We start from the raw sequence: 26,908 nt of genomic DNA, 5'->3' as shown, positions 1-26,908 counted from the left end.
AATTCACCACAATTCCACAATCAGAAATGATAGCAAATTATAGGAACACAGGCAGCAGATGTGTAGACTACAATATACAATTTGTTGCTCTTTACAAAATAAAAATTAGAGGCATCCAATGGTGATAGCTGTTGTTGGAATATTTTTATTTGTACAGAAAAAGAAAATGCTTTGGATTTCAAGAAAACTTATACAGAATTTCTGCTAGGGATTAATACATGACATCTGAAATCATAAGCAATTGGAATTAAAATTGCAGCTTAAAGACTGTGTGATTTCCTAAAATATAATTACAAACCCTGGAGACTAATGAAGGTGATAAATTACTGCATATTATTCAGAAAAGTCTTGGCAATGAAAGAAAATAATGTACATAGTAACACATACGGTGTAATATAAAGTGTAAAATATCCCACAGTTTCATCATGAATAAAAATTACTTGATTGTGCTAATGTTCCAAGACTTTAAAAATTACATCTTTATTTTTACATAACACAATGAAATGAAACAGAATTATTTCGATGGAGAATAATGCATAACCAAGTTTCATGTTAATTTTTTCAATTATTTTTTTTCTTTTGGGAGTTACTGGGTTACCTGGGTTATTTTATGAGTTATCCCACATCAGCATTTTAATATACAGATTCTCTGAATAATCATTGTATTTTCTATATTTCAGTAGGAGCTTTTGTTAATGTGATTTTTGCCTACGGAAAAATATACAAAAGAGAAATTTCTAAAAGTTTTAAAAGTAGTTTAAATAAAAAAAAAAGACACATTCTTAAAATATTTTTCTTTATTGAATTTCACGATGTTTAGAGTACGTGAAATAATATGAACCTAGATATTAACAAGCATTTTCAAATACACAAAGAGCCCAGAAATTTCACAGTAAGTAATTTTTATCAATTATTATTTTCACCCTTTATTTAAAAGTAAAGAAAAGTTATTGGGTATCGAGTTAGCCAATTGAGTGGAATATAAAGATGTATTTGTTTTCGAAATTGCGATTTACATACTTCACTTATCGCTTCTACAGTAATTAAATATTAAATCATATCAGGGCAACACAAAATAACCCAAACAAATGAACTACTTCTACCCAAGAAATACGAACAAGTTACCATAACATTAACAACTGCTTTCTTGTATACCAGTTTTGCACAAAAATCGGAAAATGACGATCGATCGGAAAATGACGCCAAAAGTTCCTGGCGCAACGGTTGTCTCTGATTGGTTGAATTTCTCCAGTTCCCGGCGGGTTTTAGCCGCCCGTTTGACCATGTGGTTGTTCGTTCACCATGTGTTGGAGTTGGATGTGCTGAAGGTGGAAGTCTGTAGTTTTTTTTTTCTGTATAAGTTTTTAGTGCTGTTGTTCATGATTATGAATAAAAGTTTCCAATCAGTTTAATTTGCAATGAGTTGAACTAACACATTTATACGAGTATTTTATTAGATTCCTTTCTCGTAAAAACAAAAAGTGAATTGTATCTCCATCTCTATTTTTTTCCACCTCCTCGACGCTTATCACTTTAGTTAGTTGATCTATTCTTCACCTAAATTTTTTTTACTTCTTTTAACTCACTACAACTTGAATCGAAATTTTTTCATTTGTTTTATAAAAAAATGAAGATTTTTTTTTCATTTATTTGAAAGATCGTAGGAAAATTACTAAACTGGTTACTCTTATTTAGCTTTAAGTATTAGGAATCGTAAATCATGATAAACGAATGTATTTATTTTCAGCTATATTCCTGTACGATTAGCGTACAATGTTATTGAGCCTGTGGGTGGTATTACAGGGAAATCACCTATTATTTTCTTACACGGTGTTACAGAGTCAAAAGAATATTGGGCTGATGTTCCTCAAGTTGTTGCAAATGCTACTAGAAGAAAGGTATGTAACTTTTTCTACATTACTTTCTACAATTAAATAGATACAAATTTAGGAAAAACATGTTATTTATAACAATATTAAATGCTCTACAAATGAGTTGTCTAATTCCATATTTCGTAAGTGCACATCTCTATAGCCACCGAAGGAGCGGCTTCTAGACTCGGCCAATGTGCTTCCAGTTATATTTCTGTCATTTCACATGACTTTTGCCGCGTTTTAAGCAGGATGGTAGGAAATGGTTTTCCACGCAATTTCCTGTACGAAATAATAAAAACATTGTTGATTTCTTGTGAAACTTTTCAGTGCGAAGTTAGATCAAATATAAGCATAATTATATATCTAAATAATAGACGTCTTAGCAATTTTTATTGCCGTCTATATGAAAATGCGTTCTGTAATAATAGCCAATGCAGAATTTTATTAAAAGAGCATTTTCCTAATTTGCATTTCTACATGATAAGTGTGTTAAATTTTACATTAATAACTGTTCACTCTTAAATGGGTTGCTTGCACAAAAATACTCTTCAAACAGAATTAATTTATCATATTCACAGCGACTATTTTAAATTTATTCATGTGTAACTTTTAATCTTAACAATAGGTGTAATCAAATTATTTACAGTATATATTTTGAAACTTACACTTTCAAAGGAATGCAAGAGCACTGAGATAAGAAAATACTAGTTTATTGTAATACTTCTTGTTATTCTCAGCTCAATAATAATAATAAAAAAATGTACACTTGAATTCGCTTAATCCACAAGTGTAAACGCATAATATTCGATGCTAATTGTATCTTGAGTCATTTTCTCGATATAAAGATCGTCAATATGCCGTGAACATCAATCCGAATATCAGTGCGTGGTAAATTTAACGAAAACGAAATGTTGACGATTAAATAAACTTATAAAATAAAAGCACTACGAGATTTTCTGCTAAAATGTTAGCAGCGCTTATATGCCATACATATATAACTGCAAAACCAATGCAAAATGAAACGTAAACAACAACATGCACTTGTATCCGTAGTTTCAAATATTCAGCGTCACAAGAGCAATAGAAGCTCATTGGTCCATTTTTGAAACCCGTCCTTCAGTCGCAATATTGATGTGCACTTGTGAATTATGCTGTCCAATCACATTAGAAGCAAACATGTAGGGAAAGCGCCATCACAGTCAAATGACGTCACCGAAGGCGTAGACAAGTTAAAACGCATAACAATCGTAAACGATGCCATCGGATTTGTGACCATATTGGATGGGCGCGGAGGGAGGAACTTGCCAATGTAACTATTATCTTTTTTCGTCGTGACAATGACGATTTTTGCTTTTCCTTAATTTGCTGCAATGTATCTTGTGGTTTTTGGCAGAAGGACGTCATCATTCTCGGCCCACGAATTTTATTTTTCTTTTTTATTACTTTAATTTACACTATATTTTTGTTGAATAGGTAATTATATAATTATTTCACACATACCTGTAGTTTGAATTACAATGACCGAAATATAATAACTGAGAATTATGTGTAGGAATTTTTGAAAAAAATCTGCCAGCGAACATCAAGCTCTCAGATGAACAGTTTTAACAAAAAGAAAGCCGTGACTCTATAATATATAACATATATTATAATATATGTTATATATATTCTATAAATAAAACACTATAATTACATTAGTGCAATCTTTTAATACACTCCCCAGTAGAGCGGTGTTTGCAACACCAGGGTGCCTAGGCCAGAGGCCTTACCCCTTGTAGAACATATGGTTTCATTTAACAATGTATCTGCAAATAACCTTTCAAAAAGCATATAAGCTTAGGTCATCAAAAGTAATTAATTAATTTTTTTTATAATATGTGAATGTAAGTAAGAAAAATGTTGAGTTTTGCTGCGAAGGTGAAAGCCCAGAGAAGCTGTCGAGCCGTGACTAGGAGTAAGACATGGTAAGTGACAAGTTAATAGTCTGGATCCATATTAAATGCATGAGAAAGGTAACATTACACAAAAATTAATACATATGAAACAGTAACATATTATACATCACAATAGAGACAGGTACAAGATACATGTGGGAAATCACAACGTCCAATGCTGAATTAGAATTGCCCGTTATGACGTCATCAGTATAGCACCATCACAGCCCAGCGCAGTAAGAATCATCCCAGACAGCGTTGAGACCTGGTCGAGAGTGGAGGGCAGACGTGAGCAGACGGCTCACACATCTTCAAGAGTTTATGAACTTAGATTGTGCTTTTGATGTTATGCCTTTAGGTGTAAAAGGACTACATCATTATGTTAATCCTGTATACCGTTAACTTCATCTTTATTTACTTTTTCTTATTTACTTTTACTTCTTTCTATTAAATAAACCATTTAAATATTACTTCGTGCTCTCATGCTGTGAATTAAGTCAAATTCTACAAAAAAATATGGCGACCAACCGTGCGGCTCGAACTTGGAAAATGTGTGAGTGACATTATGAACTGTGTTCTGAACTGTGCATTGAACTACTGAGTGAACTACGGATTTATTGGATTACTCGTATAAAGTGTAGATTACCCAATTGACGACGATCATCTGTCGGGTGAGTACAAAACTTTCTTTCCAATATGAAGTTAGTAGAAATTCCAGAATTGGAAGCAGCTTTAAAGAACAGTAAAAGTTCTGAAATCAAAAGTTTGCATAAGCTTATTTTTAATACTGATGGAGATCGAAATAACCGGAAAAGATTACGTGAATTTTCTGGCTTTATATTTAAACCAGATTCTGAAGAATTTAATAAGAAAATAGATATAGTGCAGAATAGTTTTACTTTGAATGAGTTAATTAAAGTTTGCAATGTACTGTGCATAAATTCAGAAGGTTTAAAAACGGAAGTCGTAACCCGAATTGTCTCTTTCCTATGTGATTTATCTGTACTATTTGAAAATATTTTGCATGAAGAAAATAGTGATATTGAAGATGAAACTATTAACAAAATTTCTGAAGTAATGCTTGATGATAATCAAAGAGACAATCCTGGTTTTAACGAGTCTCAAGTAAATAACAGTATGCAGCTTCCAATTCAAGATCATTTTAAACCTCATCTTAGTTTTTCGGATATTGAAAGTATTGTTAATCCTTTTTCTGGTAATGCATATGAAAATGTTGATAAATGGATTGATGAATTTGAAGATGTTATAAATTCTTTGAAATTGAGTGACTTGCATAAATTAGTTTTTGCTAAAAGATCATTAAAAGGTAAAGCGAAACTATTTATTCAGAGTGAACCTAATGTTAATGACTGGTGTAAGTTAAAAAGGCTTTTGAAACCTGAATATGGTAAAGCTTTTAATTCTGCTGAGTTGCATGAAATTTTATGTAAACGTAAATTAATGCCTAATGAATCTTTAGATGAGTATTTTTTGAAAATGAAAGAAATGTGTTCGCGAGGTAACATTGAAGATGCTTCATTAATTAAATATGTTATTGATGGTATTCCCGATTCGGTGGTTAGGAAAACTATACTATATGGTTGCGAAACAATATCTGAATTTAAACAAAGGCTTAAAATTTATGATAAAATAAGATCGGACAATGACAAGTTTAAAAATCCGAAACCGAAAGTAGACACTCAAGTTAAAGATAGAAGTAAGCTTTCGTCATCTTACCGAAATCAATCTAACGTTAATAAGGTCAAATGTTTTCATTGCCAGGAATTTGGGCATTATTCAAAGCATTGTGTAAACAAATCAAAGGGTGTAAAATGTATAAAATGTGAGAAGTTCGGGCATTATTCAACGAACTGTCCAGAGCAGACCCCCGAGAAACAAGCAGCTTTAATTCAACGAATTTGTGACAAGGATAGAATTATGAAGACTGTAGAAATAAATAATCATTTAGTTGATAGTTTGGTTGACACTGATTCAGATGTAACGATATGCAGCGTAGAGTTACACAAGCAGATTGGTTCTCCTAATTTAAATTGTAGTGATATCACATTAAACGGAATTGAATCAAAGCAAACGTACCCCATCGGCTTTTTCATTTCTGATATTTCAATTGATAGTTTTTCACTTCGTACGAAAATTTATGTTGTTAAGTCATTATGTAATCAAATTGTATTAGGTTTAGATGTATTGAATCAGTTTAACTTCTCTTTTACCGAGAATGGCCTTCAAATAATTTCTCATCGGAATAAAAGTAATGTAAACTTGATAACTGCTGAGTCATCTCGAAATTCTAACGTTCGTTGCGTTATGGGAAATTTGAATATTGCTATGTCATTGAAGAATGTTTATGATCCTTCGCAATCGTCTGGCGTCTCTGTTAATGTAAACAAAAGTCCCGAAAGCGGAAGTAGCTCGACGTTTAATTACCTTTCACATCTGGTGAATGCTATTTCTGTCAACGAGATTGATTTATCGCATATTTCGAATGTAGAACATAAAGAAAGACTGTGTAATTTAATTAATTCGTACCAGCCTCGGAAAAATAGACAATCTGACTTCAAGATGCAAATAAATTTATGTGATGATATTCCTGTCTGTCAAAATAGAAGATACGTGTCTTTTGCGGAACAAAAAGTTGTTGACAATCAAATTAAGGAATGGTTAAAAGAGGGCATAATAAAGCCTAGCAATTCTAATTATTCTGCGCCTATTCTTTTGTAACAAGCGTGATAATTCGAAACGTTTATGTATAGATTATCGAAATTAAATAAGAAGATTATTAAAGACAAATTTCCACTGCCTTTAATTTCGGAAGTACTAGATCGTCTAGAACAGTCAAAGGTCTTCACGACACTAGATTTGAAAAATGGCTTTTTCCATGTAGACATAGACGAAAATTGCACCAAATATACCGCTTTTGTAACACATAATGGTATCTACGTATTTCTTAAAGCTCCTTTTGGTTTATGTATTAGTCCAAATGTTTTTCAAAGGTATATTTATTCAGTATTTCGTGACTTGTTAAATGAAGGTGTACTAATTATTTATATGGATGATATAGTCATACCGGCTAATGATGAAGTTGAATGTTTAGACAAATTAGAAAGAGTATTCAAAACTGCTTCGGAGTATGGATTACAAATAAATTTCAAAAAGTGCCAATTCTTAAAACGTAAAATTGAATTTTTGGGACATGTAATTGAAAACGGAACTATTCGACCATCGCCTTCCAAAACTGTTGCTGTTCGAAACTTTCCACAACCGCGTAACTGTAAACAACTACAAAGCTTTTTAGGACTAACGGGATATTTTCGTAAATTCATTCCTCAGTATGCTAAAATAGCTAAACCTCTTAGTGACTTACTTAGAAAAGGTATTGGTTTTAAGTTCGATTCCGAACAACAGGAAGCTTTTTGCAGATTGAAAGAAATTCTCTCTCAAGCACCTGTTCTACACATATTTAGGCAAGGATATCCATTAGAACTTCATACTGATGCTAGTAGTCAAGGCTTTGGTGCGGTATTACTCCAATTGTCTGATGATGGTAATTATCACCCAATCCAGTATATGAGTAAGAAGACTTCACCGCAGCAAGAGAAACTCTGTAGTTACGAATTAGAAGCCCTTGCAGTAATAGAAGCTCTGAAGAAATTTCGAAACTATTTGTTAGGGACTAAATTCAAAATTGTAACTGATTGTAGTGCTTTTCAGAAAACTTTAGATAAGAAAGATTTAACTCCTAAGATTGCAAGATGGGCAATGTTTATTGAAGAATTCGATTATGAAATTGTACATCGTTCAGGAAGCCAAATGAAACATGCTGATGCTTTAAGTAGAAATGCTCTAATTTTAACATCATACACATCCGATGTAACTGAGAAGATTCGGTTAGCACAACAACAGAATGAAGATGAACATGTGAAATTGATAAAGAATTTAGTTGAGAAGGGAGAAGAAAATGGATTCTTCGTGAGAAATGATATTTTGTACAAATTTGAAAATGGTAAAGATCTTCTAGTAGTGCCAGAATCCTTACAGAATGAAATCATACAGAAGGTACATACAAAATGTCACTTTGCTGTAGGTAAAACTGTGAATGCCGTAGAGCAAGAATTCTATATTCCCAGACTGAAATGCAAAGTTGAAAAAGTAATTGCTAACTGTATAGAATGTATACTGTACAAAAAGAAGCAAGGAAAAGCAGAAGGATTTCATCATCCTGTACCGAAAGAAAACGTTCCCTTGAGTACGTATCATATCGACTTTATTGGACCTCTTCCATCGACGAACAAGAGATACCAACACATTCTAACTGTTGTCGACGCTTTTACGAAATTTACTTGGTTCTATCCAGTGAAATCACCAACTACGAAGGAAGTTATTTCAAAATTGAAGCAACAACAGACTGTATTTGGAAATCCAGCCAGAATCATTTCAGATCGAGGTAGTGCCTTTACATCGAAAGAATTTTCAGCGTATTGTACTGAAGAAGGTATAGAACATGTCAAAATTACTACCGGCATTCCAAGAGGTAACGGACAAATTTAACGAATTCATAGAATTTTGATTCCTGTTTTGTCAAAATTATCACATGAAGATTCAACGAAATGGTTTAAGTATGTTCCAGATGTTCAGAGAATAATCAACAGTACAACTACGAGAAGTACGAAATATTCACCGTTTGAGCTTCTCATAGGCACGAAAATGAAGAACAAAGAAGATTTGAGAATTAGTGAGATATTGAATGAAGAGTATCTAAAACAATTGATGCAAGAACGTGATGAAATGAGAGAAGATGCGAAAAACAACATTTTGAAGATACAAGAAGAGAACCGTAAACAATTCAACAAGAAACGTAGAAAACCGAAACTATACAAGATTGGCGACTTGGTAGCCATTCAAAGAACTCAATATGGGATTGGTTTGAAACTACGACCTAAATTTCATGGACCGTATAAAATCATAGCTGTTCGACGAAATGACAGATATGAAGTCGAAAAAGTAGGATGCCATGAAGGACCAAATTTGACATCTACTGCGGCTGTCCATATGAAGCCATGGTCAAATTGATTTGATGTTTGTATCAGCTCAAAACCTAAGGACCTGATACTCTTTTTTCTTTTTTTAATTCTCTTTGCAGGTACATGATAGTGATGTCCATTCAACAGACATCGAGGACGATGCCTCTTCAGGCTGGCCGAAGCTGTGGGAAATCACAACGTCCAATGCTGAATTAGAATTGCCCGTTATGACGTCATCAGTATAGCACCATCACAGCCCAGCGCAGTAAGAATCATCCCAGACAGCGTTGAGACCTGGTCGAGAGTGGAGGGCAGACGTGAGCAGACGGCTCACACGTCTTCAAGAGTTTATGAACTTAGATTGTGCTTTTGATGTTATGCCTTTAGGTGTAAAAGGACTACATCATTATGTTAATCCTGCATACCGTTAACTTCATCTTTATTTACTTTTTCTTATTTACTTTTACTTCTTTCTATTAAATAAACCATTTAATTATTACTTCGTGCTCTCATGCTGTGAATAAAGTCAAATTCTACATACATTAGGTAAGTACAGGCATAAAAGTAATCGCTGGTTACATTATGTATACGTTAAGTTGGGCTAGTGGTCTGTCCATATTTACAAGATCATTATAATTATAGTCACATATTTTAATACAAGGATTATTAATATTCTGCTGCCGAGTATGAAATCTTTTAGCAAGCCTATAGTAAAAGGATCGTAGTTGCTCCATACCCAGCTCTTCGTGAATGCGATTGTTACGAATATACCATTCAGCATTGGTAATCTGTCTTAGCACAATAATTTGGCATGCCTGCAGCTTTCCTCTGTTTGTCTTACGTATGTGAGTCCAGATGGGACTGGTATAACAAAGCAATGGTCTGAGAATGGACTTGTAAATAAGTAACTTGTATATATATAACACACTGTTCCGAGCAATTAAGGGGTTAAGTTGTACTTTACGAACCCCGAACCTTTGGATAATAGAGGTGATGTGTGGGGACCATGTTAAGAGTATTGTTGAGGATCACCCCTAGATAAAGGACTTGCTTGGCCTAGGGAATGTTGGTACCAAAGAGCTGCAGGTTCTTCTTAATCTTGGTTTTCCTGGTGAACAGAATAGCCTTAGTTTTGTCCACGTTGACTGCGATCTTCCACTGGTTGAGCCAGATCTCTAGTGCGTGAATGTAGTTTTGAAATCGTTGAATTACTGGACCAATAAATGCACTTTGTGCCAGGATCGCAGTGTCATCTGTATACATAGCTAATGTTGTGTCGTGTGTGGTGGGAATGTCGTTCACATAGATATTAAAGTATGTAGGTCCAAGCAGGGACCCCAGCAAGGAATGGGTGGGAGGTTGAGTTTGTGCCTGCTACGTGAACGACAAAGTGTCTACCTGAGCGGTAGGAATTAGTGATGTTAATGATGTATTCTGGGAAACCCAGAACGTGCAACTTGTAAATGAGTGCATCCAACCAGACTCTATCAAAAGCCTTTGCTATATCAAGAAATAATCCTCCGGTAACCTTTTGATAGTCATTCCTTCAGCAATGGTCTCGACCACCCTGTAGAGTTGATTCGTCATGGAAAGCTGCTTTCTGAATCCAAATTGCTGTGGTATCAGGATGTTATTGACTTCTAAGTGGGAGTTGATCCGCTTGAATAGAACAGCTTCAAATACTTTGCTAATGGAGGACAGTAGGCTAATTGGTCTATATGACTCTGGCTTGTTAGGTGGTTTCCAAGGTTTTTGTATGAGTATAATCTTAGTCATTTTACAGTATGCAGGGAAATGCTGCTATTCCAAGATTGTGTTGCAGAGTTTTGTGAGGATGAAGATAACCTTGACTGGTAGCTTCTTTATCATGATGTTAGTGATATTATCCAAGCCAGAGCTCTTCCTGTTTTTGAGATTTTTGCTTCTGAAGGCAAGGTTGGAATGATGTTGTCCGTGCGTGGGCTTGTAGAGAAAGTGGAATGAAAATATTAAACAGTGCTTTCAGTGGTGGGGTCATGAATGTTGTTGGTGCAAAATTGAGATTCCAGATGCTGCGCTATGAGTTCTGCTTTCTCAATTTTGGTGTAATGGATCCCTTGAGGCCCTTTAAGGGGTGGAATGTTGTTGTGGCATTTCGTATACCTTTTGATGGCTCTCCACAGCGAGTTATCGTCTGGGAAGAGGTTTTGAAGGTACCTGGTCCAGCTGAGTTGTGCTTGTGCATTGAGTAGAGATCTGACCTCTCCGCAGAGTCTGTTAAATCTCTGTTTGTCCTCGCGGTTGCGGGACCTTTGAAACTGGCGTCTAGCAGCATTACGTTGTTTGATGAGAAGTTTGAGTTCATTACTTCTGTGAATGTGCCCCTTCGGCACAGGCTTTTGTGCTGCAGAGTAGGCATTAGTAATATCATCCGTGAATAACTTGATCAAACTATCAATGTCATCCCTCGAGTGTACTGTGGGGATTGTGTAGTGCATGTTGTTTAGAGTTTTGGCGAAGGCACGCCAGTCAGTACGAAAGACTCTGAGTGTCTGGTGGGGTATAGCTGCTGACGTTCAGAATCATCCTGACCGGATTATGGTCGGAAGAGTGTTCATCCAGCACAGAAATGTCCAGCGGAACGCTGGTATTTCTGAGCAGGAAGAAATCCAAGATTCCTGTAGAACGGGCAGTATACCGTGTTGGGGTTTTAGGAGCTGCTATGTGTAGGTTCGTCGATTTGGCCAAGTTGAATACTACACGTTCTATGTTATTTGAATTGTAGCAGTTCCATGCGCGATGTCTAGCGTTAAGGTCTCCACCGATAATAACATGTGTGCCAAGTGAGAGTAAGACCTGCAGGTCCATTCGGACAAGTTGAGGGTTACGTGTATGTGGAATGTACGTGGAGACAAAATTGTATGTTATGTTATTGTTTGTTATAAGTGAAATGGCTGAGGCCTCGTTAGCTGAAAGCCGTGGAATTGGAATAGGGTGGTGAGGAATGTAGCGTTTAATAATAAGTGCCATGCCCTCTCCTCGAGGGTTCTGATCTGTTGCTGGACGGTTGTATCTATGTACAGAATAATTCTGTACGAAGATAGGAGTGGAAGGGCCAAGGCGGTGTTCCTGTAGGAAGAAGATATCGGGGTCGTACTTATTTACGAAGTCCCGGAGCTCATGAATTTTCAGGGATAGTCCATTCGCATTCCATGTGAAGATTTGTACACAATTATTTGTCACATTATTCATTATTTACATGACTGGAACCAAATATGTCCTCACAAATATTAAATACAACAAATAGCTTATCAATTGCATTATTAGCTGCTTGTAACTCTGGCAGCTTAGGGGTAATTTTACTAATAATATTGCCTAGAGATAGGCCTTTAAACACACAAATTAACTCTTTAAATAACTTGAAAACATCCATGACAGCACTAAATCCTCCCTCAATAGAGGGGCTACAATTATTAACATTATCTATTTGAGGTTTAACAATAGTATTTTTAACAGTATTGGCAGAAATCTTATTCACAACAGTTTCGGATTTATCAATTGCAGCATTTTTAACAGCAGCAGCACAGGATCTACCGTTGGAGACATAGGAATTTTTCACTTTGGTCTCGCTCTGTTTAGGAGCGCTGATGGTGCTAGAACTCAATGTATTATTTGCATTTTTATTTTTCACGTTATTATTAACGGGGAACTTAGGGCACCCCTATAGTTAGCCGTATGGCCAAATTGTAAACAATTGCAGCATTTCACAACATCTAACCTTTTGGCAAAGCATTCTACTGATTTATGTGGCCCAGCACACTTCACGCATCTGGGTTTGAATTTTCAATTATCGGAAGAGTGATGGAAGTGCTGGCAGTTGTGACACTGCACAACACTTCCATTTAATTGGTATACAGTAATTTTAACATAGAAACCCCTTAGCTTGGCAATGTCATATACCTGCTCAACACCTTGTACATTATTAATTTGGGCTTGAAAGAGTGGCATTGGTACTCTGGTTCTGACCCGATGCATCTGAGCTACTCGTCGGACCTTGTAACCTAGTTCTTGCAGCTCCTCGCTGATCTCTTCCGTCGGGCAGTCTATCGGCAAACCTCGAATCACCACTTTGATGGGTCTGTCATGTTTTGTAAGAATCACATACTGGTCCACTTTTTTAGAGTCCGTATAGTTGGTTACAGTTCTCTGATCATCTTCGGTCGCCGGGAAGATTTTCAAAAACTCACCACTAACTTTTCCTACAAAGTCAGCTTTGCTGTCGTTTTTTAAGTCTTTTATAAAGTCAATGAATTTGATTTCTGGTTTAACCATGATGGGCCGAGTTTTAGGAGTTTGAGCAGGCAGTATGACACTGTCAGAGCCCTGTTGCGTATCCATATCAATAATTTCAATCTCATTTTCATCACAAACATTAGAATCATTACATACATTTTCATTACAATCATTATTTTTGCAAGACAATTTTTCAAATTTATTGGTTAATGGAAGTTCAATATTGTTTTTAACTACACTCATGGCCATAAATTAAGGATAATGCAAAATCAGGCAAAGGAAGAGTTAGAAGCAAAACAAATTTGACTTATTTGTAAAGCTCATTTATTAAACAAAAGGTAAAGAGCAAAAAAAGATGCTAAATGTTTGATATTTAAAAAAAAAAATTAGCGATTTTTTCTCCCTGGAGCAAATTACAAAAAAAAAATACCTATTTACAAAAAACCAATATTACATGGTAGGTATGATTGTTAATACATTGTATGTTCCCCAGAAGATGCAATACAGTCCGTACAACGCCTAGGCATGCTGAGTATCAAATTATCGATCTGATCTTGGGGGATATTACACCACTCAAAAAGCAATGCTCTCCGAAGTTCCGGTAGACATGTAGGAGGAGGTTGACGGGCTGCAACTCGTCGGCCAAGCATGTCCCACACGTGCTTTACTGGATTCAAGTCCGGTGAGAATGCTGGCCTGTCCATACGGGTGATATCCTCCGATTGAAGGCATTCGCTTACGATGTTTGCACGGTGATGACGGGCGTTGTCATCCATAAACACAAATTGTGCGCCCATGGCGCCTCGAAACAAACGTACATGTTGTTCCAGAATGACGTCCCGATAAGATTTGGCTTGTCATGGTTCCAAGTTGAACATGCAGGTCAGTTCTGGAACCCAGAATAATTCCACCCCAAACGAGCACTCCTGCACCGCCGTAACGGTGTCGTTCAATGATGTTTTCTTGGTGGTAACGGGTACCTGGAGCTCTCCATATGAAAGTCCGGCGAGAATCAGGCTGCAAGCTAAACCTGGTTTCGTCTGAAAACATCACACAAGCCTTGTTGCGGTGTCCACGATGCATGCTCTCTACTCCAGGCTAACCGCAGGCGACAGTGAGTTGCAGTAAGTGGAACGCATCTGACAGGTCTACCAGCATATAGACCATTCTGCCCTAAGCATCTGTACACGGTCTGCCTTGAAATTGCCGGCTGAAGAGAGCTGACGAGACAGGTCTGAGGCTGTGATCCGCCTGTTTGTTTTGGCAGTAACTTCCAAATACCGGTCCTCATTCGGCGTTGTAACTCTGGGGCGACCTGTGCTGTAACGTCTACTCCCATTACCAGCATCTTGGAATCATTGCCAAAGCCTGGAGATGACACTCTGGGCAATTTCAAGTTCATCTGATACTTCCAGTTGGGTACGCCCACATTCCATACGACCGATAATTCTACCACGTAAAAAATCATCCAAATGCGTCCTTTGTGTCATAACTATTCGGTTATTGCACTGAAATGCTTATAAAGCGCCTGCAAACAATTTTACTTCTTTGCCTGTATTCCTTATATATCACTCTCTTACATTCTCGTCATTGTGATGTACCATCGGTGTCATCTGGTTATTTCCTGAGATTCGCATATGATTCTTGAAGATGTGTGTAGTGATTTTACGGGTGATATATTTATTTTAGAGTTCGATTTCCGCGTGACTCCGAATTATCCTTAATTTATGTACATGAGTGTAATTTAGCCGGGCGGGAGGTATTCTTCGGGAGAATAAAACCCTCCTCGTCCCTTGCATCATTTATCGATCTTTTGATTCTTTTTACAGAATTTTTTCGAGCCTTGGGCTTAGGTTTATTAGCAGTTTCGCTATCATCAGTTTTATGAGCATTAATAACATTGCACAGTTTCAAAATATCAGAAATATCAGTTAAGTTAGCATTACCACTAGTAACATTTTCCTTAACAGAATTTGGATCCAGCTACTATAAAACTCGCACTTACCTGTGCATGCAGAGATAAGTCCTTCAGCGATGGCTCTTGTCCTTTTATAATTTTCCTCTACGAGCTGTTTCTGAACATCATCCGTTATAATCCGTAAGCTGTTAGCACAGTACCGTCCTTGAGAGTTAATATCCGCGTTAATTTTTTTCATGATATTGCACACAGGCGATGTAATCCCTAGGGCCGATGTCCTCTTTATGAAGAATATCACACCAGTTTCCACTTAGAGCCGCATTGCCGTAGTCGATGTACTCCTAAGAGAAATTCACTATATGCCGAGCAGCCGCTTCCATAATTTTTTCACAGAAATCCCCCTCACTCATGGTGAGAGAACATAAAAATCACAAATCACACTTAGTAGATTTGTTCAGAGCACTGAATAACACAAAATCACATAGTAATCGTAGTAATCCAGTAGCGAGAAAAACACGAGGAAAGCAAAAAATCCAATATGGCGCCGAAAATGGCTCACAGGAACAAGAGACACACGCGAAAGCAACACACGTCCTAAGCGCACCAAGTACACCAATCGACCGAGATCGAGATGACGAGAGATTCCACAATCTTTTAATACATGCTCAATCTTGCAAGATATATTCAAAAAGTTCTCGAACTGTTTTAATAGTGTGCCAATGGAATTTCACAGAAGTATCTGGTATGTCTTCTTGCATGTCAGTGGCTGGTCTTCCAAACTACCAGAATTATGGATTTTTCATTATTAAACATGCACTGCTTTCCCGTTGGTCAACTTCCTGTATCCTGATTAGCTCCTAACTTGAGCTGTTCAATCCACTCGAACATTCATCCTATTCCCCTCTTGCCATAACTTTGTACTTGCTTTCCAGCGACCACACGTTTTCGTCCGACCGGTACAGCAATAGAAGGCGGGTGACAGATTTTCGACTGGCGACATCATCTTATTTTTTACAGTTGTCTCAAACCACGGACAAGATTGTGCTGATGCCCACCTCTGATCTATATGTCTCACGGAAATACAACATCTTTTCTATCACCTGATCTTTCTTCAAACTTCGCTCCGAACACATCATGCTCTGTTTAAATTCCAAGTTTGAAAATCGCCAACAGTTGTTATTCTGGGATAGCGCAACCGCGAGGGTGCTCGTTTCGCGAACTGCTTTCGTCTTACTGGTGATTAACTTGTGAAGTTATGAATTTGGTAATTAAATAAAAGTCTAGTTTCCCAATTTCCTTAATCAGCTAAAAACGTTCCCAGTGCCGGAGGGGGGGAAAACAGAAAAAAGAAGAAAAGTGATAGATCAAATCGAACACTAAAATCATGTTGACTGTCTTTTATATACGGAAGAAATTATTCATTTCGAAGCTTTGCCATATAAGCAAATAGTGATATCATCTTGAGATGTTGAGACAACTAAGAGGAAACATTCCAGGGAAAAGTCTCGAATAACGTACAATCTTGCTTCCTTTTAGCTGTTTCAAAAACGCACTCGCTACTGTGATGTATGAACCAAAACAAAGGCAATCGTGCTTTCCCATTCTCCCTATTATGTTCACTTAGACTTCTTTTCGTTGTCGAAAACTGAAATAAGTATTGAAAGGGTGAAGGTTCACAACTGAACGAGAGAAAACAAGTTTCGTGAAGAATAAAGAACTATGTGCGATACCGAAAGAAGATTATCAAGATTGCTACACGAACTGTAAACTGCGGTACAAGTATGTAGGGCGTATATCAGTGTGTTAGAATGTTTCTAAAGATGATAAACCTAAATAAACGGTTTATCTGCTTAAACAATATTAAAAATGATGATAAGAAAATATTTAAGCAAATCTCGTTATCACTTTCAATGATACTGTCTTGACGTCATTATCATTTTGAGATTAAAATGATCCGGAAATCGAAGCGTTATGAACTGTATATTTCACTTCGATGTTAAGCCCGAAGAATGGTTTTGTGAAATCTTGCGGCAGATTGCACATATATAACTGTCTTCGCGGAAATACTATTTGGCAATGTTTCAACGTCTGATACAATTAAAACTTAGACAATATGAGTTTGCTGCTTACTTCTTATCTGGAACAGTATCATAACTCAAACTTTAGAAAATTGTTTATTAACAGTTTTCTAAAATATGAGTTATGGCTTTATAAAAAGTGCAGCTTTTTGCTAATACTACTATACCTGCGAAATCCCTTTTGGAAAATGAATTTCTATTTAAAGTTAAGAGTTTTGTGTTTCGGAAATTAAATCCCTTCCAGCGATTTAAGAACCACTAGCTTATTTTCTAAATGACAGCTGTACATGTAGTAACTACACAGGAGAAGGGTTAAAAGTACCTTTTATTAAACTCTTTAAAATTCAAAATGCGCCGACTTGACACTAGCACACTACGCCTCACTCGGGCGATAAGTCAAATAACAAGAACTAAACCAAAAATTCGAAGAAATTAACAAGTAGTAGAAATTACTCTACAGGGCTCAGAAATCTCCTGTTACTTAAAACCGCGATGGAACTAGTGGCAGCAAAGTAAAAATTGTTTTGCTACGTAAACCAGCAATAACTGCGGAAATACACTGAAGTGACAAAAGTCATGGGATAGCAATATGCAAATATACAGATGGCAGTAGTATCGCGTAGAAAATGTATAAATGCGAAATGCTTTGGCAGGGCTTTCATTTGTGTTCAAGTTATTCATGTGAAGAGGCTTTGACGTGATTATGGCCGCACGACGAGAATTAACAGACTTTGAACGCGGAATGGTAGTTGGAGCTAGACGCATGGGTCATTCCATTTCGGATATCGTTAGGGAATTCAACATTTCGAGATCCACAGTGTCAAGAGTGTGCCGAGAGTATCTAATTTCAGGCATAACATCCCACCATGGACAGCGCAGTGGCCGACCACCTCCACTTAACGACCGAGACCAGCGACGTCTGCGTAGAGTTGTCAATGTTCACAGACAAGCAACACTGCGGCAAATAACCGCAGAAATCAATGTGGGACGTAGGAGGGACGTGTCCGATAGGACAGTGCGGCGAAATTTGTCTTCCTTGGGCTATGCCAGCAGAAGACCGACTCGAGTGCCTTTACTGACAGCACGACATCGCCTGCAGCGACTCTCGTGGGCTCGTGAGCATATCGGTTGGTCCCTAAATGAATGGAAAACTGTGGCTTGGTCAAATGAGTCCCGATTTCAGTTGGTAAGAGCTGATGGTAGGGTTCGAGTGTGCCGCAGACCTCACGAAGCCATGGACACAAGTTGTCAACAAGGCACTGTTCAAGCTGGTGGTGGTTCCATAATGGTCTGGGCTGTTTTTACATGGCAAAGACTCGGTCCTCTGGTGCAACTGAACCGATCATTGACTGGAAATGGATACCTTCAGCTACTTGGAGATCACTTACAGCCATTCAGGGACTTCACGTACTCAAACAACGTGGGATTTTTATGGATGACAATGCGACATGTCACCGGGCCACAATTGTTCGCGATTGGTTAGAAGAACGTTCTGGACAATTCCAGCGAATGATCTGGCCACCTAGATCGCCCGACATGAATCCCATCGAACATTTATGGGACATCATCGAGAGGTCAGTTCGTGCCCAAAACCCTGCACCGTCAACACTTTCACAATTATGGACGTCTATAGAGGCAGCATGGCTCAATATTCCTGCAGGGGACTTCCAACGACTTAATGAGCCCATGCCACGTCGAGTTGCTGCACTTCGCTGGGCAAAAGGAGGACCGGCAAAATATTAGGAGGTATCCCATGACTTTTGTCACTTCAGTGTAGAAGCTACAGAGATGACAGGGAATGTCCAAAACTCTCTCTCTTTCCTTCTAGAACTCAGTATTTAAACTTTTTCTTCTCAACGTAGAATTTGCATTAGTTCACGCTCGCTGCCAAATTTAAATATTCTGGTGTTCACAATTAGGGGAATGAAGGCTTATAGGAAAGAACGCAAAATAACTAAATTGGTTATTTAAAATAAATATGAATCCTATAGATTAACTAATAAACTGCTTGCCTATTTTCTTAACATTATTAATGTAGTTGCACTAAATTATAAAGCAGATTCGCCTTTCTTGTAATATTCTAAATTCAGTTCGTCTCGAAAATCCATGTAGTTAGGGACTGTAATAAATTCATTTATATTTTCAATGTCAGGAAACTGAAGAAATCAGAAACTGCTTTCGACGGGATTTGAATCCGAAACTCCTGAATGCTCGCCAAGCGTGCTTCCAGTTACACCCCGAAGGCACAATTGCTATATAGAAATCGTAAGTCTTATTCATCAAAGAAAGTACTGAAACAGACATTAAAGCATTCTCGCCGAATAGCCTTCAGATAATTGCATTTTTCTAACTTTTTTAATAATTCGTTATTATGTACAGCTGTTTCGAATTAATTCCGAAAAGTCCTGCCATGCACTACGACCAGCATCAGAAAATTTTAATTTAATTTAATTTCGCTACAGATTTCTGGCGCGCATAAATTAAGATATTCTGAAAATTAAGAAATACCGAAGAAAAACATTCAAAATTGTCTTAGAAAGTTGGCCACTGTAAGTTCAACAAGTAACTACAAAATATTCGAATAAAATGTATATGAAAATTTAAATAATACGTTTAAAGTGCTAAATAAGAAATGTATAAATCTAAAAGTAAATTTAGCAATCCTTTTTAAAGTGACTACTCATAATTCCATATCTTTTTAATCTTGAGTGAATGTGGTGAACTTGCGTAATGATTAAAAACCAATGTTTATTATTCTCAAAAACACTGTTCGTGTTAGAGGGAGATAGTCACCAAGAAGGTTCACTGCAAGTATACATTATTTCTAAAAAAAAAAAAAAAAAAAAAAAAAAAAAGCTGCATGAAGATTTTCGTGATTTTCCTAAAGTATAATGTGCATATGAACCAGTTCCTGAGAATGTACTCCACAAAGGAATCCCACCCCTTAAGCAGATAGACGTAGTGCGCTTTTGCATAATTAATAAATCCAAATCCTACTGAAATATTATGCATAGCTGACTTTCTTCATAACTAACAAATCGTCATTCAAGTAACTGACTGCACGCTGTGCATGGAAATTTTAATGACATTTTAAGAATAAACTGAAACAAAACAAGAAATAGTTTTCGCTATAAGAGTATTAGACTAACAAAAGTGTTAAAAATAATCTCAAAATTAACTTAGCAATTTTTTTATAAATAAGGTCATGCAATTACTTACCTTCCTTTTTCTAAGCTTTTTTAGATAATACTTTTCATGAAAAATTACCAGTAAAAACTTTATAAAAATGATTTATTAATGATTTGTTAGTTAACTATGTCGGTTTAAAATTCTATTAAGTGCTATAAGTTGCATCAATTTTCTATGCTTAAGTCTCCTTCTACTTTTTCAGAAAAAATTTATTAGTTAATAAAAATATGAAATTAAAAATTATCCTTCTTTCCATCTTGCGCTCACAAATCATTACGGGAATATCAATTTACAGTTATTAAAGCCTGAAAAAAGCGTGTCTGCGATGTTATCGTCATGCGATGATTTGTAGATACTTTATTTTTTACCACGATATTTTCGATGACGATGTTTTCAAACTGCGAAGTTTTTGAACCGCTTTATTTTCGACGACGATATTTTGTACGACGATGTTTTAGAACGGCGATGTTTTCTCCCACGATGTTTTGTAGCACTACGTTTTCGCCTTGCGTTGTTTTCTCCGCGACGTTTTCGTCCGCCATGTTTTTGCCGCGATGTCTACGGCTGTAACCCAACGGTCTTGAGATGAAATGATGAGAGCTTGTGTATTTGGGTGCGGGGGAAAAAGGTTTTACTCACATCGCGTTTCGAATTAACAATATCTTTCGGGATATATCTAATCTTTCCTCAACGTAAGACGATTAATTTCAATTTCTGACCGAATGGAACTCTGGAGAAGAAGTCCTTTTGCCTCTCATTGTAGACCATTCCGCTCTACAATACTAGGCATGAATTTCCAAAGTTAATGCAAAAATTCACTCTATTCCTTGGGATCAAGATCCGCATACCCGCTCTGGGTTACATGTAACAGTAAGGATTGTCTGCGATCAAGGACTTTCTTGCATGGAATCCCATCACTCTAAGGTCTATGAGTTTGTACATTTTGTACCAGGTAATTCGTACTTATGTTTTCCTTTAAAATTATGTCGATATCGTAAAAATTTATTATTATTATTATTATTATTATTATTATTATTATTATTATTATTATTTTCTTTTTTTTGCTATTTAAGAGAGAAAATATATAGCGTCGTGTTAATCCATTTAAGTGTTGTATTTATTTCAAAGCTCCAAAGGGCTGTTCGGTTTTGTTTTAAGTTAAGCACACTCTTTATTCGGATTTATTTGTTTATACTAATCTCCATACGAAATTTTCATTATCATTATTTAATTAAATGAATTTAATATTTTTTTTAAATTTAGAAACGGCATAAACTAATTTTCTCCATTCAAAACGATGCCGTTGAATTTTCTCCATAATAATACTTCACCTTAATCGCCTTAATAGGGCTTACAGTTTCAGTTATTTAAGTTTTATTTACATGTAGACATTTCATTTATTTAATACGCTTCTTACACAAATTATTATTATATATCGAGATAAAATTATCTGAATTTAGGATTACTACTTTTAGTAGGTCGAACGTTAAGAAAAGAATATGTCTTTTGAATAACATACTTCGCAGAGGGGTTAAAACTGGTTTCGCGTATTAAATAGAATCTTCTGTTGCACATAAGAGGAAATATAAATTCATATGTCCAATGTGATGCTTTCAATTATGCGGTCTATCAGTTCCATAGGAAGCGAGAGCCATTGCTCTTGCAAAGTAGTTGCAAACGCGACAAGTTAATTTTTATTGTTATTACTCAGAAATAAGAAAACAATATATGTGAAGGCAATTGCATAAACATTAAAAACTTGTAAAACGCATTACTAGATTTAGTAGGAAAGTTCTAGTTAGCTTGCTCTGGAGTTCTCTCAAAATATCCAATAACTTTCGTCTAATAAACAGTGGTCTCGCTTCTTTACCCTCAACCTCCGTCATTGCCTCAGAAAGACCCTCAGGTCCAGATTTAATTACATCATGTATTTTCAATAATCTAATTTCCACTACGTTGGATTCCTCATGCTGTGCGCGATATTCGTGGGTAAATCGTCATGCATTAGAAATTTGAGTGAATCGATGTACGAGTAAAGAAGTGGCGGACATCCCCATCTGCCTTAGTAGTTGTGCGCGTTGCAATAGGATTTATGTGTAGACTAAAGGAAAGCGCTATCAGCATCTAATCTTTTAATGTCTGGCAATGCATTCTTCGGTGAAAACTGTTTGTTTTTGCGCATTCTATTGTTCTTCAAAGTTTGTTTCATTAGTTATGAAATACTTTGTAGATTATTCTGCAATTATATTACTTCTAAATTTGCTGGAAACAAATTCTCAAACTAGCAATCTGATTCTTAACTAATATTTATTCCATCTCGAAATCCAACAGATAATGAAATTATATTAATATTTATTTAGGTCTATGTTCTGGATGCTCGAAACCACTGGGACAGCGATTGGTCGAATGAATTCACTTTCGATCTCAATTCGGATGACTTGGTGGATTTTATGGATAAGATGAATATTCCCAAAGCTATTTTAATCGGCCATAGCATGGGTGGAATGAGTGCAATCAGAACATCACTTAAGAAGGTAGGACCTTTAAGTTAGAGTTGAACGTTCTTTGATAAAAGAAAAAACCAACATTTTTACAAAATTAATTTCTGAGGTGTGTATGACTGAACAATAAGTTCCATAAACGAAGTTTTTGTGTAGAAATATAGTTCTGTGTAGAAATGTTTATATAAACAAAAATATACGCGTTATGTAGAATTTTATGTTTTGTTTTCACGTTAATGCAATAGAAAAGACTTTCTGCTGCACTGCATTTTCCTTCTTGATAATACGGTTCATCTAAAATGTTTTAAAATTTGAGATTTATAAAGTAAAGCATCAAGTAACAGTTCCCCAAAAATGTATGGAAATTTATTAATTTTAGTGTTTTGAAAAATGAAAGATTGATTAAACAGAGCATTTTAACGACAATAAAAAACAAGAAGTATCTGCATTTACTTTTCAATATTTTTATTAAAATACAGAATTGCATAAAGAGTTTCATGAAAGTGCCATTGTATTTTAACGGCTGCCTGTTTGTTGTTCAAAAACTTAGAAGATGATTGAAGTCCTGCAATGCATTGCATACTGTAAAGATCGTGACTTGTAAAGATCATGACTTGTGAAGATCGTGACTTAAAGAGAACGTGAAATATAAATAATAGGACAAGAACTTGCATTTTACGGTGTGGCAACAAGAAGAGGATTCGAAAGATTTATATATATATATATATATTTTTTAGAGGTTTAGGATTTTGAATATTTTAATAGTTGTAAGAGTTTTAACTGCAGTAGTTAAGAGTTTAAAATTTTGATAGTTTAGAGCTGCAGTATTTATTTTTTTTTTTTTGGTTCTGTTTTAAAATTTAAATAAAAGTATTTTGTTTATTCTGAAAAATTAGCTTTATTCTTCCTACAAGATTCAATATTAATTATATTGAAATAAGGAAAGGATCTTTACTGGCGCAGTCGACAGGATCGGGATTTCCCCGCATATAATTACGAACCAAAGTAACTCAGGTGAGAGCTCAATTTACCTTGTAAACGTAAAATAATTAATTAAGATTATGAAAAGTTAATTATTGTTTCCGTCATGGAATCTTAGTTTATTTACTTGTCAAAGTAATGAATACGCCAGTGTTCAAATGTAATTTCGTTTGACTCGCCAGAGTAGGTGAACAACACATTAAGTATTGATTCTACTGATTGATTTTCGTGCCGAATAAAATTAAATTCATTGTGAATTATATTTAAATAGAAAAAGAAAAGAGAAAAAAAATTGCTTTTCATAAAACTAAGAGTCTATTGACTGAATAAAATCGAGACATGGCTTTTATGGGACGTGGGGAAAAAGAGGATTTGCTGGCTTTAGCTGCTGAATTAGAAATTCAAGTAGATCCAAGTATGAAAATCGTGGCGATAAAAAATGAAGTAATTCAAAGTGATACATATGATGAAGCATTTGCTAAAGAAGTATTTTTAACGATTATTGAAGAGAGGAAAAGAAAAGAAGAGGAACAGCGAAGAAAGGAGAAACAAGAGATTGAGGAACAGCGAAGGAAAGAAGAATTAGAAGCGCAGCAGAAAAGAGAGCAAATGGAGTTTGAATTGAGGAAACTCGAAATTGAATCTCGTGTTCGACTAACACAAACTCCACCAACAAATGAAAATGGACATCATAATTTTGATTTAATTAAGCTTATTCCCAAATTCAATTTAAGACACGATGATATTGTGATTTATTTATCCCTATTTGAAAGACAAGCTAAAAGGACAAAGATTGATCCTAAAGATTGGGTTTCATGTTTATTGACTTTAATGCCATATGGAATCATTCAACTAATTGGTAGGGAATCTGAAGAAAATTTGGATATTATGAGTACATTAAGGCCATTTTATTGAAGAGATTTAAATTAAATCCTGAAAGCTTTAGAAAAAAATTTGTGATGCACCAAAAGAGCGCTGAAAAATCATGGAGAGATTTTTGCTACGAAATTACAAGTTATTTTGAAGAATGGATCAATGGTCTTGAAATCACAAATTTTGCCGCGTTAAAAGACTTGATTATTACTGACCAAATTAAGAAAAGAGTACCCTATGAAGTAAGAGACCATCTTCTTGACGACTGGGCGAAGTTCGTTTCTCCAACCAAATTAGCTGATAAACTTGACGAATATGACAGTGTTCGTAATATCTCAAAACGGACTGGTGGTAATCCATCAGCAGACAGAACTAATAAAAAATGGCAACCTCATTCTCCACTTCCAGAAAGAGCTTTCAGAAATAAATCGCTGTACGCTGAAAACACGCCAAGAGTGTACCCATCCCGTAAGAGTGACGAACCACAAGACTAATTTCAAATTAACTTGCTATAATTGTGGAAAAGAAGGTCATACATCTAAGTTATGTACCAAAAATCGTATACCAAGAAGTGCTTCTGCAACAGCACAAAACAACTTAATACAAGCACAAGCACCCCTTACAGAAAAAGAAAAACCAGAAGTGCTAACTGCCAAGATCTCTATTCCTGTCTCAAAATCAGTGGACGTATCTAGAAACATAGATGAATTAAAACTGGTTAACGTTAAATGTGGAGATATTATTCTAAATGGAATCGTAGACACGGGAGCACAAATTTCAGTAGTCCGTGAGAAATTGGTTGACAACATACCTTGCGAAGGAGAAAGTAAAATAGAGATATCTTCTGCTTTTGGTGAAAACGAAATTACTCCACTAAAGATTTTCCAGATGAAAATTGACGATGATTTTCACGGTAGAGTGTCCATTACGTGTGCTGTTTCAAAAAATCTAGTTACCGATTTGTTATTGAGTTCTTCAGCTTATGAAACACTCTGTGGGAATATCGAACTGTTTAACTGTGATCGTTATTGGGATGCATCCCCCTTAGAGTACAAAGAGACAGATGATAAACCGTTACCAGTTGAAGAAAATACTACAAATTTGGCTGTTGTTAATCAGCTTTCCCAAGAAAACATAGAGTCTGGGAAAACAACGAATAGAGTAAGACTAGAATTCAAGACACATCAAGAACAAGACGAAACTCTGAAAAAATGCTTTGAATGGGCAAATAAAAATCAAAATTCATATACTTTCGATGATGGCATATTACTTCATTCCGAATATATCTGTGGTGAAAACATTAAGCAAGTTGTGTTCCCTTTAGAAAAAAGAAGGGAAGTCCTAAGAATGGCACACGAAATCCCTCTTGCCGGCCACCTCGGTGAGAAAAAGACAATTCAACGAATCAAGTACTCATTCTTTTGGCCTACTATTAAGCAAGATGTTAAAAAATTCTGTGGAAATTGTAAAGAACTGCCCTTTACAGAAATGGAGAAAACAGAAATGATAGAAGATAAAATTGTTGAACAGGAAGCACCGAAGGAAGAAATTATAACAGGAGAAACTAAGAGGGTAGAAACAGAAGATGAACTCAAAGAGGAAAAGTTAATTGACAGCAAAATAACAGATGTAGAAATTATTCCACCTGAAAGTAAAAACGAATTTATGGGTGAGACTGAAATCCGAGTTGAAAAAGAAACTGTCAATGAAAGTGAAACTCAAGTGAAGCCAGTAACCAAAACAGAAAATACAGATGATGCTGAAACTGCAGCTGAAAAAGAAATAATTGCAGATGACAATAAAACTCAAGTAAATCTTGATTATGAGAACATAGAAGAGAAAGAATATATTGCTGAAATTGGAAACGAGAAGGAAAAAGTAGATGATAAAAAGAATGACTTAATAATCCATAAGGAAAGTGTGAAAGCCGACTTAGTAACTGAAAATGAAAATGTAAATCACACAGAAGCTGCAGATCTTGAAACTGAAAATAAACTTGCAGATAACAGTGAATTATTACAATTTACTGAAAAAGAAATTCTGGATGATAACAGAAACAAAAAGTACAATAAGGACAGCATAGATACTGTTGAACTGGAAGATGAAAAAGAAAGTGTGGATTATACAACAAAAGTTGAAACTGAAAAGGAAAATGTCATCCACAATGAAACTGAAAACCACAGAAACCTTTCAAGTTCAAGGGTGAAAACATGGAAGATTGAACAGAAAGTTATTCGGATGAAAGCGAA

At 35.9% G+C, this 26,908-nt stretch overlaps 1 protein-coding gene across 1 annotated transcript in view; it reads left to right on the top strand.

Annotated features, from left to right (window-relative positions):
* LOC118180416 (sn-1-specific diacylglycerol lipase ABHD11-like) overlaps positions 1-26,908 on the top strand; it is a 70,466-nt gene that overhangs the window by 17,082 nt on the left and 26,476 nt on the right. Inside the window, exons 2-3 of the mRNA XM_035349543.2 lie at positions 1,748-1,898; positions 22,665-22,838. Coding sequence (XP_035205434.1) covers positions 1,748-1,898; positions 22,665-22,838 — 325 coding nt within the window. The remainder of the gene's footprint in view (positions 1-1,747; positions 1,899-22,664; positions 22,839-26,908) is intronic.

This window comes from Stegodyphus dumicola, chromosome 3 (genome assembly GCF_044657685.1).
Source record: "Stegodyphus dumicola isolate Sdum_Otavi_A_Nest chromosome 3, ASM4465768v1".
Taxonomy (NCBI): Eukaryota; Metazoa; Arthropoda; class Arachnida; order Araneae; family Eresidae; genus Stegodyphus; species Stegodyphus dumicola.
This window is presented reverse-complemented; position numbering and strand designations above follow the sequence as displayed.